The 15,836-nt window shown below is 51.2% G+C and overlaps 1 protein-coding gene across 1 annotated transcript in view; it reads right to left on the bottom strand.

Annotated features, from left to right (window-relative positions):
- The window catches only part of LOC138769904 (serine-rich adhesin for platelets-like), a 79,010-nt gene extending 66,515 nt beyond the window's left edge, over positions 1-12,495 (bottom strand). Inside the window, exons 1-5 of the mRNA XM_069948638.1 lie at positions 12,198-12,495; positions 11,950-12,071; positions 10,855-10,910; positions 9,588-9,760; positions 2,000-2,165 (exon numbers count right to left, since the gene is read on the bottom strand). Coding sequence (XP_069804739.1) covers positions 2,000-2,165; positions 9,588-9,760; positions 10,855-10,910; positions 11,950-12,071; positions 12,198-12,369 — 689 coding nt within the window. The 5' untranslated portion in view covers positions 12,370-12,495. The remainder of the gene's footprint in view (positions 1-1,999; positions 2,166-9,587; positions 9,761-10,854; positions 10,911-11,949; positions 12,072-12,197) is intronic.
- Positions 12,496-15,836: the final 3,341 nt, after the last annotated feature.

Raw genomic sequence — 15,836 nt, 5'->3', positions numbered from 1 at the left:
TCTATGGGGCGCCTCTCTTTCCCCTCCCCCTCCCCTCCTGTACATCTGGCGGGGACGGGACCTTCGCAATAACCTTCCCGGGCACCTGATGTATCTGTGGGCAAAATTTGGGGTCAAACGGTTCAGGCGTTTGGAAGTCTATAGAGGACAGACAGACAGACAGACTTTGATTTTTATGATATATATATGGCTCAGTGCTCTGTATATGCAGCGGCTATGTATATTTATATATAGGTCAGTGTCCTGTATATGCAGCAGCTCTATATATATATATATATATATATATATATATATGGCTCAGTGCTCTGTATATGCAGCGGCTCTCTCTATATATATATATATATATATATGTATATATATATATATAGCTCAGTGCTCTGTATATGCAGCGGCTATGTATATGTATATATGTGGTGGCCCCTGGATGATGTTATAGTGGTGGGACGGCCGGTCATTTGCTAGATGGAAGTGTGATACCACTTCTTATGGTGGATGGCCGAGATACAGCCGGACCTTAGGGCTTTGTCACGTGACGCCAGTGCCTGGTGGGCACACAGGTGGGATGGCACGCCTGCTTTTGAGGTGTAAGGCCAGTTGTACCCCTTTCTCCTGTGGTCGGTGTCCTGTCGGGTTGCTGCCGGGTCCCTTGGGAAAGTGTAGTCACAGATGATATAGTCACAAGTGGCCAGAGAGGGGTAGTGACCCTCCCGGATAGTTGGACCCGCCACCCACAGATAGGGGAGATGACACAAGGTTGTGGTGTGTATACTGTGCAGGTGGTGGTAAATATTCACAGACTCTGTAGGTAACATTGACTTGTTTTACTATCGGTAAATGTGCAGCAGGTGATACAGATGAGCTTGGATATATATATATATATACACTGATAAAGTTCCAGTAAATACTGATACATAAAACCATCAGATCTGTGAGATAAGTGCTGAGTAGGATGTAGTAGAGTAGATAAAGTTGTACTGAGGCAGCGTAGTAGAGAGGAGGGTGCTGTGAGAGTCTCAACCCAAGTAGTAATGTGCTCTGCCGGGAGGTTGGAGTGTAGAGAAGAATACAAGAATAGAGGAAGAAGTAACCTGTGCCCATGTATTGACCTTTCTATAGTGCTCTAATAGGTGACACAGGCCCCAGACCTTGTAACCCGGGATGAGCAGAGTGCTGAGGCTTTCCTGCTGACTTTCACGCTGCGAGATGGAGTTCATAGACTTTTCAGTAACTTTGCTCCACCCGGATCAGTTCCTAGCTCTTTGGCTCTTTAGTGGATACTGTCCTGCACTGTGGTTACTCCTAGTCCTCAGCGTGGGTTGTGATGATCTGTTGGCTAGTCCTCTCCTGAAGGGTTTAGCACTTAATCACACAGTGTATAGGTGCTTCAGGAAAGCAGTTTGTAAGAGGGGACTTCCCTGTGTCCTACCCATGCGGGGCACTGATTAAGACTGAGACTTTTCTGTAGAGGGGACCTGACAGAGGGCCAGGGCTCAGGTAGAACTGTGGAGAGCTATCTGAGCTGCGTCCTTCCTTCACAGAAGCTCAAGTAAGACTCCTCCTTCACTCAAGGGACTAACTTCCTAACCAGCGTGTAAGGTGCGCTGTGGCAGGGTGGAAAGAGTGCAACAGAAGAGCAGAATGGGAAGAGGGGATAGGACAGAAGAAAGTAAGCATCCTACTGGTTCACAGAATCTGGTTCACACAAATACAATAACCCTTCGAGACACTTTAGCTGTGCAGCTTCTATACTTCAATATACAATACAGCGACATCTAGTGGTCATCTTTTAGTAATACTTTGGCTGCAATAAGACCACAAAAAGTACAGACTTTTACGAAGGGTGTGAATAGCAGTAACACCCATATTGGGACACTATATATATATATATATATATATATATTGTATATGGCTGTATATAGGGCAGCTCTCCATACTCTCCTTACACATCCAGGACATTATCCGCCTCCTGCTTTGTGACATTTCTGGCCATCGTACTCACCTGCACACTGGTCCAGACACCTGGTTATAGCAGATCCCGTTATTAGAACAATAAGTAGAGTTCTGTGCGCAGGGTCCGATGCAGTCACATGACTGGTTGTTACAGGTCACAGAGTAGTTGCTGAAGTTCAGGCTGCAGTTCATGTAAGTCTGTAGCTGCGACACATCTATAGTGCGAAACCGAGAGATAGGGTTACAGAGGTGACAGAGGCCAGCCGTACGCTGCTGTATACAGGGTGAGGCCGTACGCTGCTGTATACAGGGTGAGGCCGTACGCTGCTGTATACAGGGTGAGGCCGTACGCTGCTGTATACAGGGTGAGGCCGTACGCTGCTGTATACAGGGTGAGGCCGTACGCTGCTGTATACAGGGTGAGGCCGTACGCTGCTGTATACAGGGTGAGGCCGTACGCTGCTGTATACAGGGTGAGGCCGTACGCTGCTGTATACAGGGTGAGGCCGTACGCTGCTGTATACAGGGTGAGGCCGTACGCTGCTGTATACAGGGTGAGGCCGTACGCTGCTGTATACAGGGTGAGGCCGTACGCTGCTGTATACAGGGTGAGGCCGTACGCTGCTGTATACAGGGTGAGGCCGTACGCTGCTGTATACAGGGTGAGGCCGTACGCTGCTGTATACAGGGTGAGGCCGTACGCTGCTGTATACAGGGTGAGGCCGTACGCTGCTGTATACAGGGTGAGGCCGTACGCTGCTGTATACAGGGTGAGGCCGTACGCTGCTGTATACAGGGTGAGGCCGTACGCTGCTGTATACATAGAGAGTGATGGGGGGGGGGAGCAGGTGAGGCCGTACGCTGCTATATACATAGAGAGTGATGGGGGGGGGGAGAGCAGGTGAGGCCGTACGCTGCTATATACATAGAGAGTGATGGGGGGGGGGAGCAGGTGAGGCCGTACGCTGCTATATACATAGAGAGTGATGGGGGGGAGCAGGTGAGGCCGTACGCTGCTATATACATAGAGAGTGATGGGGGGGGGGCAGGTGAGGCCGTACGCTGCTATATACATAGAGAGTGATGGGGGGGGGGCAGGTGAGGCCGTACGCTGCTATATACATAGAGAGTGATGGGGGGGGGGGGGAGCAGGTGAGGCCGTACGCTGCTATATACATAGAGAGTGATGGGGGGGGAGCAGGTGAGGCCGTACGCTGCTATATACATAGAGAGTGATGGGGGGGGGCAGGTGAGGCCGTACGCTGCTATATACATAGAGAGTGATGGGGGGGCAGGTGAGGCCGTACGCTGCTATATACATAGAGAGTGATGGGGGGGGGGGGGGGGCAGGTGAGGCCGTACGCTGCTATATACATAGAGAGTGATGGGGGGGGGGGGGAGCAGGTGAGGCCGTACGCTGCTATATACATAGAGAGTGATGGGGGGGGGAGCAGGTGAGGCCGTACGCTGCTATATACATAGAGAGTGATGGGGGAGCAGGTGAGGCCGTACGCTGCTATATACATAGAGAGTGATGGGGGGGGGCAGGTGAGGCCGTACGCTGCTATATACATAGAGAGTGATGGGGGGGGGGGGAGCAGGTGAGGCCGTACGCTGCTATATACATAGAGAGTGATGGGGGGGGGGGGGGAGCAGGTGAGGCCGTACGCTGCTATATACATAGAGAGTGATGGGGGGGGGGGGGGAGCAGGTGAGGCCGTACGCTGCTATATACATAGAGAGTGATGGGGGGGGGGGGGGGAGCAGGTGAGGCCGTACGCTGCTATATACATAGAGAGTGATGGGGGGGGCAGGTGAGGCCGTACGCTGCTAATATACATAGAGAGTGATGGGGGGGGGAGCAGGTGAGGCCGTACGCTGCTATATACATAGAGAGTGGATTGGGGGGGGGCAGCCCGTGAGGCCGCGTACGCTGCTATATACATAGAGAGTGATGGGGGGGCAGGTGAGGCCGTACGCTGCTATATACATAGAGAGTGAGGGGGGGGGGGCAGGTGAGGCCGTACGCTGCTATATACATAGAGAGTGATTGGGGGGGGGGGGGGGGGCAGGTGAGGCCGTACGCTGCTATATACATAGAGAGTGATGGGGGGGCAGGTGAGGCCGTACGCTGCTATATACATAGAGAGTGATGGGGGGGGGCAGGTGAGGCCGTACGCTGCTATATACATAGAGAGTGATGGGGGGGGGGGAGCAGGTGAGGCCGTACGCTGCTATATACATAGAGAGTGATGGGGGGGGGGCAGGTGAGGCCGTACGCTGCTATATACATAGAGAGTGATGGGGGGGGGAGCAGGTGAGGCCGTACGCTGCTATATACATAGAGAGTGATGGGGAGGGGGGCAGGTGAGGCCGTACGCTGCTATATACATAGAGAGTGATGGGGGGGGGGGAGCAGGTGAGGCCGTACGCTGCTATATACATAGAGAGTGATGGGGGGGGGGGGAGCAGGTGAGGCCGTACGCTGCTATATACATAGAGAGTGATGGGGGGGCAGGTGAGGCCGTACGCTGCTATATACATAGAGAGTGATGGGGGGGGGCAGGTGAGGCCGTACGCTGCTATATACATAGAGAGTGATGGGGGGGAGGGGGGCAGGTGAGGCCGTACGCTGCTATATACATAGAGAGTGATGGGGGGGGGGGAGCAGGTGAGGCCGTACGCTGCTATATACATAGAGAGTGATGGGGGGGGGCAGGTGAGGCCGTATGCTGCTATATACATAGAGAGTGATGGGGGGGGCAGGTGAGGCCGTACGCTGCTATATACATAGAGAGTGATGGGGGGGCAGGGTGAGGCCGTACGCTGCTATATACATAGAGAGTGATGGGGGGGGGAGCAGGTGAGGCCGTACGCTGCTATATACATAGAGAGTGATGGGGGGGGCAGGTGAGGCCGTACGCTGCTATATACATAGAGAGTGATGGGGGGGGGAGCAGGTGAGGCCGTACGCTGCTATATACATAGAGAGTGATGGGGGGGGGGGGCAGGTGAGGCCGTACGCTGCTATATACATAGAGAGTGATGGGGGGGGGGAGCAGGTGAGGCCGTACGCTGCTATATACATAGAGAGTGATGGGGGGGGGAGCAGGTGAGGCCGTACGCTGCTATATACATAGAGAGTGATGGGGGGGGGGAGCAGGTGAGGCCGTACGCTGCTATATACATAGAGAGTGATGGGGGGGGCAGGTGAGGCCGTACGCTGCTATATACATAGAGAGTGAGGGGGGGGGGGGGAGCAGGTGAGGCCGTACGCTGCTATATACATAGAGAGTGATGGGGGAGGGGCAGGTGAGGCCGTACGCTGCTATATACATAGAGAGTGATGGGGGGGGAGCAGGTGAGGCCGTACGCTGCTATATACATAGAGAGTGATGGGGGGGGGGAGCAGGTGAGGCCGTACGCTGCTATATACATAGAGAGTGATGGGGGGGCAGGTGAGGCCGTACGCTGCTATATACATAGAGAGTGATGGGGGGGGGGGAGCAGGTGAGGCCGTACGCTGCTATATACATAGAGAGTGATGGGGGGGGGAGCAGGTGAGGCCGTCGCTGCTATATACATAGAGAGTGATGGGGGGGGGCAGGTGAGGCCGTACGCTGCTATATACATAGAGAGTGATGGGGGGGGGGGGCAGGTGAGGCCGTACGCTGCTATATACATAGAGAGTGATGGGGGGGGGGGCAGGTGAGGCCGTACGCTGCTATATACATAGAGAGTGATGGGGGGGGGAGCAGGTGAGGCCGTACGCTGCTATATACATAGAGAGTCATGGGGGGGGGGGGGGGGAGCAGGTGAGGCCGTACGCTGCTATATACATAGAGAGTGATGGGGGGGCAGGTGAGGCCGTACGCTGCTATATACATAGAGAGTGATGGGGGGGGCAGGTGAGGCCGTACGCTGCTATATACATAGAGAGTGATGGGGGGGGGAGCAGGTGAGGCCGTACGCTGCTATATACATAGAGAGTGATGGGGGGGGCAGGTGAGGCCGTACGCTGCTATATACATAGAGAGTGATGGGGGGGGGGCAGGTGAGGCCGTACGCTGCTATATACATAGAGAGTGATGGGGAGGGGGGCAGGTGAGGCCGTACGCTGCTATATACATAGAGAGTGATGGGGGGGGGGGGAGCAGGTGAGGCCGTACGCTGCTATATACATAGAGAGTGATGGGGGGGGGGAGCAGGTGAGGCCGTACGCTGCTATATACATAGAGAGTGATGGGGGGGGGGAGCAGGTGAGGCCGTACGCTGCTATATACATAGAGAGTGATGGGGGGGGGGGGGAGCAGGTGAGGCCGTACGCTGCTATATACATAGAGAGTGATGGGGGGGCAGGTGAGGCCGTACGCTGCTATATACATAGAGAGTGATGGGGGGGGCAGGTGAGGCCGTACGCTGCTATATACATAGAGAGTGATGGGGGGGGGGGGGAGCAGGTGAGGCCGTACGCTGCTATATACATAGAGAGTGATGGGGGGGGGAGCAGGTGAGGCCGTACGCTGCTATATACATAGAGAGTGATGGGGGGGGGGGCAGGTGAGGCCGTACGCTGCTATATACATAGAGAGTGATGGGGGGGGGGGAGCAGGTGAGGCCGTACGCTGCTATATACATAGAGAGTGATGGGGGGGAGCAGGTGAGGCCGTACGCTGCTATATACATAGAGAGTGATGGGGGGGCAGGTGAGGCCGTACGCTGCTATATACATAGAGAGTGATGGGGGGGGAGCAGGTGAGGCCGTACGCTGCTATATACATAGAGAGTGATGGGGGGGGGGCAGGTGAGGCCGTACGCTGCTATATACATAGAGAGTGATGGGGGGGGCAGGTGAGGCCGTACGCTGCTATATACATAGAGAGTGATGGGGGGGGGGGAGCAGGTGAGGCCGTACGCTGCTATATACATAGAGAGTGATGGGGGGGGGGGCAGGTGAGGCCGTACGCTGCTATATACATAGAGAGTGATGGGGGGGGGGGGGAGCAGGTGAGGCCGTACGCTGCTATATACATAGAGAGTGATGGGGGAGCAGGTGAGGCCGTACGCTGCTATATACAATAGCAGGAGTGATGGGGGGGGGGGGGAAGCAGGTGAGGCCCGTACGCTGCTATATACATAGAGAGTGATGGGGGGGGGGGGAGCATGGTGAGGCCGTCGCTGCTATAACATAGAGAGTGATGGGGGGGGGCAGGTGAGGCCGTACGCTGCTATATACATAGAGGAGTGATGGGGGGGGGAGCAGGTTGAGGCCGTACGCTGCTATATAACATAGAGAGTGAATGGGGGGAGGGGGAGCAGGTGAGGCCGTACGCTGCCTATATACATAGAGAGTGATGGGGGGGGGGAGCCAGGTGAGGCCGTGCCGCTGCCTATTATACCTAGAGAGTGATGGGTGGGGGCAGGTGATGCCGTACTGCTGCTATATACATAGAGTGATGGGGGGGGGAGGCAGGTGAGGCCGTACGCTGCTATATACATAGAGAGTGATGGGGAGCAGGTGAGGCCGTTACGCTGCTATATACATAGAGAGTGATGGGGGGGGGCAGTTGAGGCCGTACGACTGCTATATACATAGAGAGTGATGGGGGGGTGAGCCGTTACGCTGCTAATTAGAGTGATGGGGGGGAGCCAGGTGGAGGCCGTACTCTGCTATATACATAGAGAGTGATGTGGGGGGGGGGGGAGCCGGTGAGGACGTACGCTGCTATATACATAGAGAGTGATGGGGGGGGGAGCAGGTGAGGCCGTACGCTGCTATATACATAGAGAGTGATGGGGGGGGGCGCAGGTGAGGCCGTACGCTGCTATATACATAGAGAGTGATGGGGGGGGGGGCAGGTGAGGCCGTACTGCTGCTATATACATAGAGAGTGATGGGGGGGGGGGGCAGGTGAGGCCGTACGCTGCTATATTACATAGAGAGTGATGGGGGGGGGGGGAGCAGGTGAGGCCGTACGCTGCTATATACATAGAGAGTGATGGGGGGGGGCAGGTGAGGCCGTACGCTGCTATATACATAGAGAGTGATGGGGGGTGGAGCAGGTGAGGCCGTACGCTGCTATATACATAGAGTAGTGATGGGGGGGGGGGGGAGCAGGTGAGGCCGTACGCTGCTATATACATAGAGAGTGATGGGGGGAGCAGGTGAGGCCGTACGCTGCTATATACATAGAGAGTGATGGGGGGGGGCAGGTGACGGCCGTACGCTGCTATATACATAGAGAGTGATGGGGGAGCAGGTGAGGCCGTACGCTGCTATATACATAGAGAGTGATGGGGGGGGGCAGGTGAGGCCGTACGCTGCTATATACATAGAGAGTGATGGGGGGGGGGCAGGTGAGGCCTGTACGCTGCTATATACATAGAGAGTGATGGGGGGGGGGCAGGTGAGGCCGTACGCTGCTATATACATAGAGAGTGATGGGGGGGGCAGGTGAGGCCGTACGCTGCTATATACATAGAGAGTGATGGGGGGGGGCAGGTGAGGCCGTACGCTGCTATATACATAGAGAGTGATGGGGGAGCAGGTGAGGCCGTACGCTGCTATATACATAGAGAGTGATGGGGGGGGAGCAGGTGAGGCCGTACGCTGCTATATACATAGAGAGTGATGGGGGGGGGGGAGAGCAGGTGAGGCCGTACGCTGCTATATACATAGAGAGTGATGGGGGGGGGGGAGCAGGTGAGGCCGTACGCTGCTATATACATAGAGAGTGATGGGGGGGGGGAGCAGGTGAGGCCGTACGCTGCTATATACATAGAGAGTGATGGGGGGGGCAGGTGAGGCCGTACGCTGCTATATACATAGAGAGTGATGGGGGGGGGGGGGAGCAGGTGAGGCCGTACGCTGCTATATACATAGAGAGTGATGGGGGGGGGCAGGTGAGGCCGTACGCTGCTGTATACAGGGTGAGGCCGTACGCTGCTGTATACATAGAGAGTGATGGGGGGGGGGGGCAGGTGAGGCCGTACGCTGCTATATACATAGAGAGTGATGGGGGGGGGGAGAGCAGGTGAGGCCGTACGCTGCTATATACATATGAGAGTGATGGGGGGGGGGAGCAGGTGAGGCCGTACGCTGCTATATACATAGAGAGTGATGGGGGGGGGAGCAGGTGAGGCCGTACGCTGCTATATACATAGAGAGTGATGGGGGGGGGGAGCAGTGTGAGGCCGTACGCTGCTATATACATAGAGAGTGATGGGGGGGGGGCAGGTGAGGCCGTACGCTGCTATATACATAGAGAGTGATGGGGGGGGGGCAGGTGAGGCCGTACGCTGCTATATACATAGAGAGTGATGGGGGGGCAGGTGAGGCCGTACGCTGCTATATACATAGAGAGTGATGGGGGGGGGGGAGCAGGTGAGGCCCTACGCTGCTATATACATAGAGAGTGATGGGGGGGGGGGAGCAGGTGAGGCCGTACGCTGCTATATACATAGAGAGTGATGGGGGGGGCAGGTGAGGCCGTACGCTGCTATATACATAGAGAGTGATGGGGGGGGGGCAGGTGAGGCCTTATGTCGGTTACCGGCCATCCAGCAATCTGCCGATAATGTGCACATCCCGTATAGTGTAGAATGAAGGGAATGTTCTTATATACAGTAGGGCTCACTTGTTATAGGAGACGTCTCGGAGAAAACTTGTAGGTTCTGGCTGGAGCTGTCGTTCAGGCTGGAGAAGGCCTCCCTGACGTCACCGATTAGCTCAGCGTTGATATAGTCAATGGCGGTCTGGTTGTTTGGGTAACCATAGACCCCGGTACTATTAACCACCACGCTGCCATTACTGAGAACACAATGCAGAGAAGTCACAGTAACCGAGAAGAAGACGTCATCCCTTATAGTTATAGGATCCCGATCAGTCCATTATAGGATCCTGATCAGTCCATTATAGGATCCTGATCAGTCCATTATAGGATCTCGATTAGTACCTTATAGTTATAGGATCCTGATCAGTCCATTATAGGATTCTGATCAGTCCCTTATAGGATCCCGATCAGTCCCTTATAGGATCCCGATCAGTCCCTTATAGGATCCCGATCAGTCCCTTATAGGATCCCGATCAGTCCCTTATAGGATCCCAATCAGTCCCTTATAGGATCCCGATCAGTCCCTTATAGGATCTCGATTAGTACCTTATAGTTATAGCCTCCCAATCATCCCCTTATTAGATCCAGATCAGTCCCATATAGTGATAGGATCCCAATCAATCTCTTATAGTTTTATAATCATGATCAGTCCCTTATAGGATCCCAATCAATCCCTTCTAGTTTTATTATCCTGAGCAGTCCCTTATAGATATAGGATCCTGATCAGTCCCTCATAGTTATTATATCCCCATCAATCCCTAATAGGATCCTGATCAGTCCCTTATAGTTGTAGTATCCATATATATATATCCTGGAATAATGGAGGAGAATCTTCAGCTTCTGCTTTGACCATTCAGCTGCCTCCTATCTCTCCCTGTTAGTTCTGGTTCCCAGTATACTGATGCTGGTTGTAGAGAGACTGACTGGGTGGTGCGAGCCCCTATAACAGTCCATACACTGCAACCATATCCATAGAGTGTCAAGAGGGCGGTCCCCTCTGCTCAGCTGTCAATGGGGCGGGAACCTGAGAGATCTCCTTGCTGAGGACACTCAGGTGGTGACTGCCCGGCTGACACTCTGATGTCATTCTATGACTCTGCCCTCCTGTAATCTGTACATTATATGATATTACATAACCTTCCTCTGACTCCCAGATACTAGAAGTGTTAATCCTGGGGGACAGGTTAGGAAACATATCAGGGTTCCTCCAGGATTACAAGGCGTCAGTGTTATTCCCATACAGCGCCCCTCCTGTGCTGAGGCGGCATCTGGGATTGCAGCTAGAACATACCTGAAGCCATGGATGACCAGCCTAAGAAAGTATTGTGGCGCACACGTCCGGAAAATCTACAATAAAAGAGAGATGACTCAGTGGTCGGTCATCGGCCGGACGTTCTGAGACTTATAGATGCCGTAACAGAGGGAAATATTTCTATAGCGCCTGATGGAGAATTCTTGTAGATGAAGGGTTACTGTCATCAGATACACACTGCTGAGATACAGCCAGGAGTGCGGGAGACGCCCCTAGAACATCCGGTACACTGCAACAATGCCCATAGACTGTCAAGAGGGCGGCCCCTTCTGCTCAGCTGTCAATGGGGCGTGAACCAGACCGCTTCTATAGCGCCTGATGGAGAATTCTTGTAGATGAAGGGTTACTGTCATCAGATACACACTGCTGAGATACAGCCAGGAGTGCGGGAGACGCCCCTAGAACATCCGGTACACTGCAACAATGCCCATAGACTGTCAAGAGGGCGGCCCCTTCTGCTCAGCTGTCAATGGGGCGTGAACCTGAGCGCTTCTATAGCGCCTGATGGAGAATTCTTGTAGATGAAGGGTTACTGTCATCAGATACACACTGCTGAGATACAGCCAGGAGTGCGGGAGACGCCCCTAGAACATCCGGTACACTGCAACAATGCCCATAGACTGTCAAGAGGGCGGCCCCTTCTGCTCAGCTGTCAATGGGGCGTGAACCAGAGCGCTTCTATAGCGCCTGATGGAGAATTCTTGTAGATGTTCATGGAGAGCGTGAAGGGTTATTGTGATCGGATACAGGTTGTCACTGCTGAGATACAACCAGGAGACGGACAGGCAGTGCGCTCCACTCCAGGCGTACAGCAAACTCTTTCACGTTATAGACGATATTGGGGTTAAATAGTTGAATGTGATTGACAGCCGGAGAACGACAACCACTGCTGTGCTCTAGCAGCCCCATCCCCACCCAACTGGACCTCTGGGTCTCATCGGTTCTCATCAGTGAAACCCACTGTGAACACAAAGTTTGATGGTGCCACTGATCAGTGATAATGATTGATTTTTCCCAGAATCCCCCTATAGGTTTCCACGCTGACACCATAGAGGTCCTGGTATATCAGCTTACCTGGAGTATCTCATTGTATAGGTTGGTGTACTGCGGTGTTCTGCTGTCCCCCAGTGCTGCTGTGTAGGTTCTGCTCAATGAGGTGATAACATTAATGTTCTTTACTGGAGCCGTGCTTCTATCTGAGGATTACGAGAAGAAGAAACGATAACAAACACCAGCAACAAGAACACTAAGTATGTTCTAGCACCTTCTTAATACATGGCGGACCATAGAAATAAAATACAAATAAATTAACTTAGCCTCACCTATTATTATATCTACAGATCGGACTCCATTTTGGCAGTTCTCCCCAAATCTGTACTGTGGACACAGCGGTGTAGATGAGGCTGCAGAAACCACTGTCACAGGTGAAACACGAGGCGTCTGTGACTCATTTACTACTGAAAATGTTGATATTGATTGTGTTGATACCAGCATAGACGAAGGTGCATGAGATGAAAGAGACAAAGAGACTTCCACAGTTTTTGTGGGGTTTGTGGTTGTAGAAGATTGTGATGGCTCTACAGTCGTTAAGGTCTCCGGTGTGTGGGTTAAAGTGGAGGATGGTTCATTGCTTGATGTAGATAAGGTTGAAGTGGTGACTTCTGTAGACTGCTCAGATCTTGTAGATAATACACTCTCTGTTACACCTGATGACACGTATTTGAAGGTTGATAAATTAGATGTTTGAAATATGGTAGAAGCTGAAGTTGATGTCTGCTCTGATGCTTGTGATGTACCAGAAGTTTCTTTACTGGATGAGGTAATTGACAGTGGAGAAGTAGATGCCTCTTTTGATTCTGTTGACTGTGTGATGGTAGTGGTAGACGTTGAGGATTCTGGTACAAATGATGACTCTGTCGTAGAGGAAACACTGGAGGACGATTCTATGGATTGTGTTTCTTGTGACGTCTTTGTTACCTTTGTTGACTCTGTCTTTTCAGGTGCTGTGGAAGGAGAAGATGATGTTTCGAATGTGGATGTGGATGATCCAGCAGATTCTGTAAAGTGCGAAAGTTGCGTTGATGAGGTTTCGGAGCCTTTGGTTGAGTGTAATGTTCCAGTTGGTAGTGAAGAGGTTATTGGTTCAGTTGCAGTAGAGACTTCCACAGTTTTTGTGGGGTTTGTGGTTGTAGAAGATTTTGATGGCTCTACAGTCGTTAAGGTCTCCGGTTTGTGGGTTAAAGTGGAGGATGGTTCATTGCTTGATGTAGATAAGGTTGAAGTGGTGACTTCTGTAGACTGCCCAGATCTTGTAGATAATACACTCTCTGTTACACCTGTTGACAGGTATTTCAAGGTTGATAAATTAGATGTTTGAAATATGGTAGAAGCTGAAGTTGAAGTTGATGTCTGCTCTGATGCTTGTGATGTACCAGAAGTTTCTTTACTGGATGAGCTAATTGACAGTGGAGATGTAGATGCCTCTTTTGTTACTGTTGACTGTGTGATGGTAGTGGTAGACGTTGAGGATTGTGGTACAAATGATGACTCTGTCTTAGAGGAAACACTGGAGGACGATTCTATGGATTGTGTTTCTTGTGACGTCTTTGTTACTGTTGTTGACTCTGTAGTTTCAGGTGCAGTCGAAGGAGATGATGATGTTTCGAAAGAACTTGATGTTTGCGATAATGTGGATGATCCAGCAGATTCTGTAAAGTGCGAAAGTTGCGTTGATGAGGTTTCGGTGCCTTTGGTTGAGTGTAATGTTTCAGTTGGTAGTGAAGAGGTTATTGGTTCAGTTGCAGTAGAGACTTCCACAGTTTTTGTGGGGTTTGTGGTTGTAGAAGATTGTGATGGCTCTACAGTCGTTAAGGTCTCCGGTGTGTGGGTTAAAGTGGAGGATGGTTCATTGCTTGATGTAGATAAGGTTGAAGTGGTGACTTCTGTAGACTGCCCAGATCTTGTAGATGATACACTCTCTGTTACACCTGTTGACACCTCTTTTAAGGTTGATAAATTAGATGTTTGAAATATGGTAGAAGTTGAAGATGATGTCTGCTCTGATGCTTGTGATGTACCAGAAGTTTCTTTACTGGATGAGGTAATTGACAGTGGAGAAGTAGATGCCTCTTTTGTTACTGTTGACTCTGTGATGGTAGTGGTAGACGTTGAGGATTGTGGTACAAATGATGACTCTGTCTTAGAGGAAACACTGGAGGACGATTCTATGGATTGTGTTTCTTGTGACGTCTTTGTTACTGTTGTTGACTCTGTCTTTTCAGGTGCTGTGGAAGGAGAAGATGATGTTTCGAATGTGGATGTGGATGGTCCAGCAGATTCTGTAAAGTACGAAAGTTGCGTTGATGAGGTTTCGGTGCCTTTGGTTGAGTGTATTGTTCCAGTTGGTAGTGAAGAGGTTATTGGTTCAGTTGCAGTAGAGACTTCCACAGTTTTTGTGGGGTTTGTGGTTGTAGAAGATTGTGATGGCTCTACAGTCGTTAAGGTCTCCGGTGTGTGGGTTAAAGTGGAGGATGGTTCATTGCTTGATGTAGATAAGGTTGAAGTGGTGACTTCTGTAGACTGCCCAGATCTTGCTGATAATACAATCTCTGTTACACCTGTTGACACCTCTTTCAAGGTTGATAAATTAGATGTTTGAAATATGGTAGAAGCTGAAGTTGATGTCTGCTCTGATGCTTGTGATGTACTAGAAGTTTCTTTACTGGATGAGCTAATTGACAGTGGAGATGTAGATGCCTCTTTTGTTACTGTTGACTCTGTGATGGTAGTGGTAGACGTTGAGGATTGTGGTACAAATGATGACTCTGTCTTAGAGGAAACACCGGAGGACGATTCTATGGATTGTGTTTCTTGTGACGTCTTTGTTACTGTTGTTGACTCTGTAGTTTCAGGTGCAGTCGAAGGAGATGATGATGTTTCGAAAGAACTTGATGTTTGCGATAATGTGGATGATCCAGCAGATTCTGTAAAGTGCGAAAGTTGCGTTGATGAGGTTTCGGTGCCTTTGGTTGAGTGTAATGTTTCAGTTGGTAGTGAAGAGGTTATTGGTTCAGTTGCAGTAGAGACTTCCACAGTTTTTGTGGGGTTTGTGGTTGTAGAAGATTGTGATGGCTCTACAGTCGTTAAGGTCTCCGGTGTGTGGGTTAAAGTGGAGGATGGTTCATTGCTTGATGTAGATAAGGTTGAAGTGGTGACTTCTGTAGACTGCCCAGATCTTGTAGATAATACACTCTCTGTTACACCTGTTGACACATATTTCAAGGTTGATAAATTAGATGTTTGAAATATGGTAGAAGCTGAAGATGATGTCTGCTCTGATGCTTGTGATGTACCAGAAGTTTCTTTACTGGATGAGGTAATTGACAGTGGAGAAGTAGATGCCTCTTTTGTTACTGTTGACTCTGTGATGGTAGTGGTAGACGTTGAGGATTGTGGTACAAATGATGACTCTGTCTTAGAGGAAACACTGGAGGACGATTCTATGGATTGTGTTTCTTGTGACGTTTTTGTTACTGTTGTTGACTCTGTCTTTTCAGGTGCTGTGGAAGGAGAAGATGATGTTTCGAATGTGGATGTGGATGATCCAGCAGATTCTGTAAAGTGCGAAAGTTGCGTTGATGAGGTTTCGGAGCCTTTGGTTGAGTGTAATGTTTCAGTTGGTAGTGAAGAGGTTATTGGTTCAGTTGCAGTTGAAACTTCCACAGTTTTTGTGGGGTTTGTGGTTGTAGAAGATTGTGATGGCTCTACAGTCGTTAAGGTCTCCGGTGTGTGGGTTAAAGTGGAGGATGGTTCATTGCTTGATGTAGATAAGGTTGAAGTGGTGACTTCTGTAGACTGCCCAGATCTTGTAGATGATACACTCTCTGTTACACCTGATGACACGTATTTGAAGGTTGATAAATTAGATGTTTGAAATATGGTAGAAGCTGAAGTTGATGTCT

Source organism: Dendropsophus ebraccatus, chromosome 12, assembly GCF_027789765.1.
Source record: "Dendropsophus ebraccatus isolate aDenEbr1 chromosome 12, aDenEbr1.pat, whole genome shotgun sequence".
Lineage (NCBI taxonomy): Eukaryota > Metazoa > Chordata > Amphibia > Anura > Hylidae > Dendropsophus > Dendropsophus ebraccatus.
Note: the sequence above shows the minus strand (reverse complement) of the source record. Positions and strands in the feature narration are given on the sequence as shown.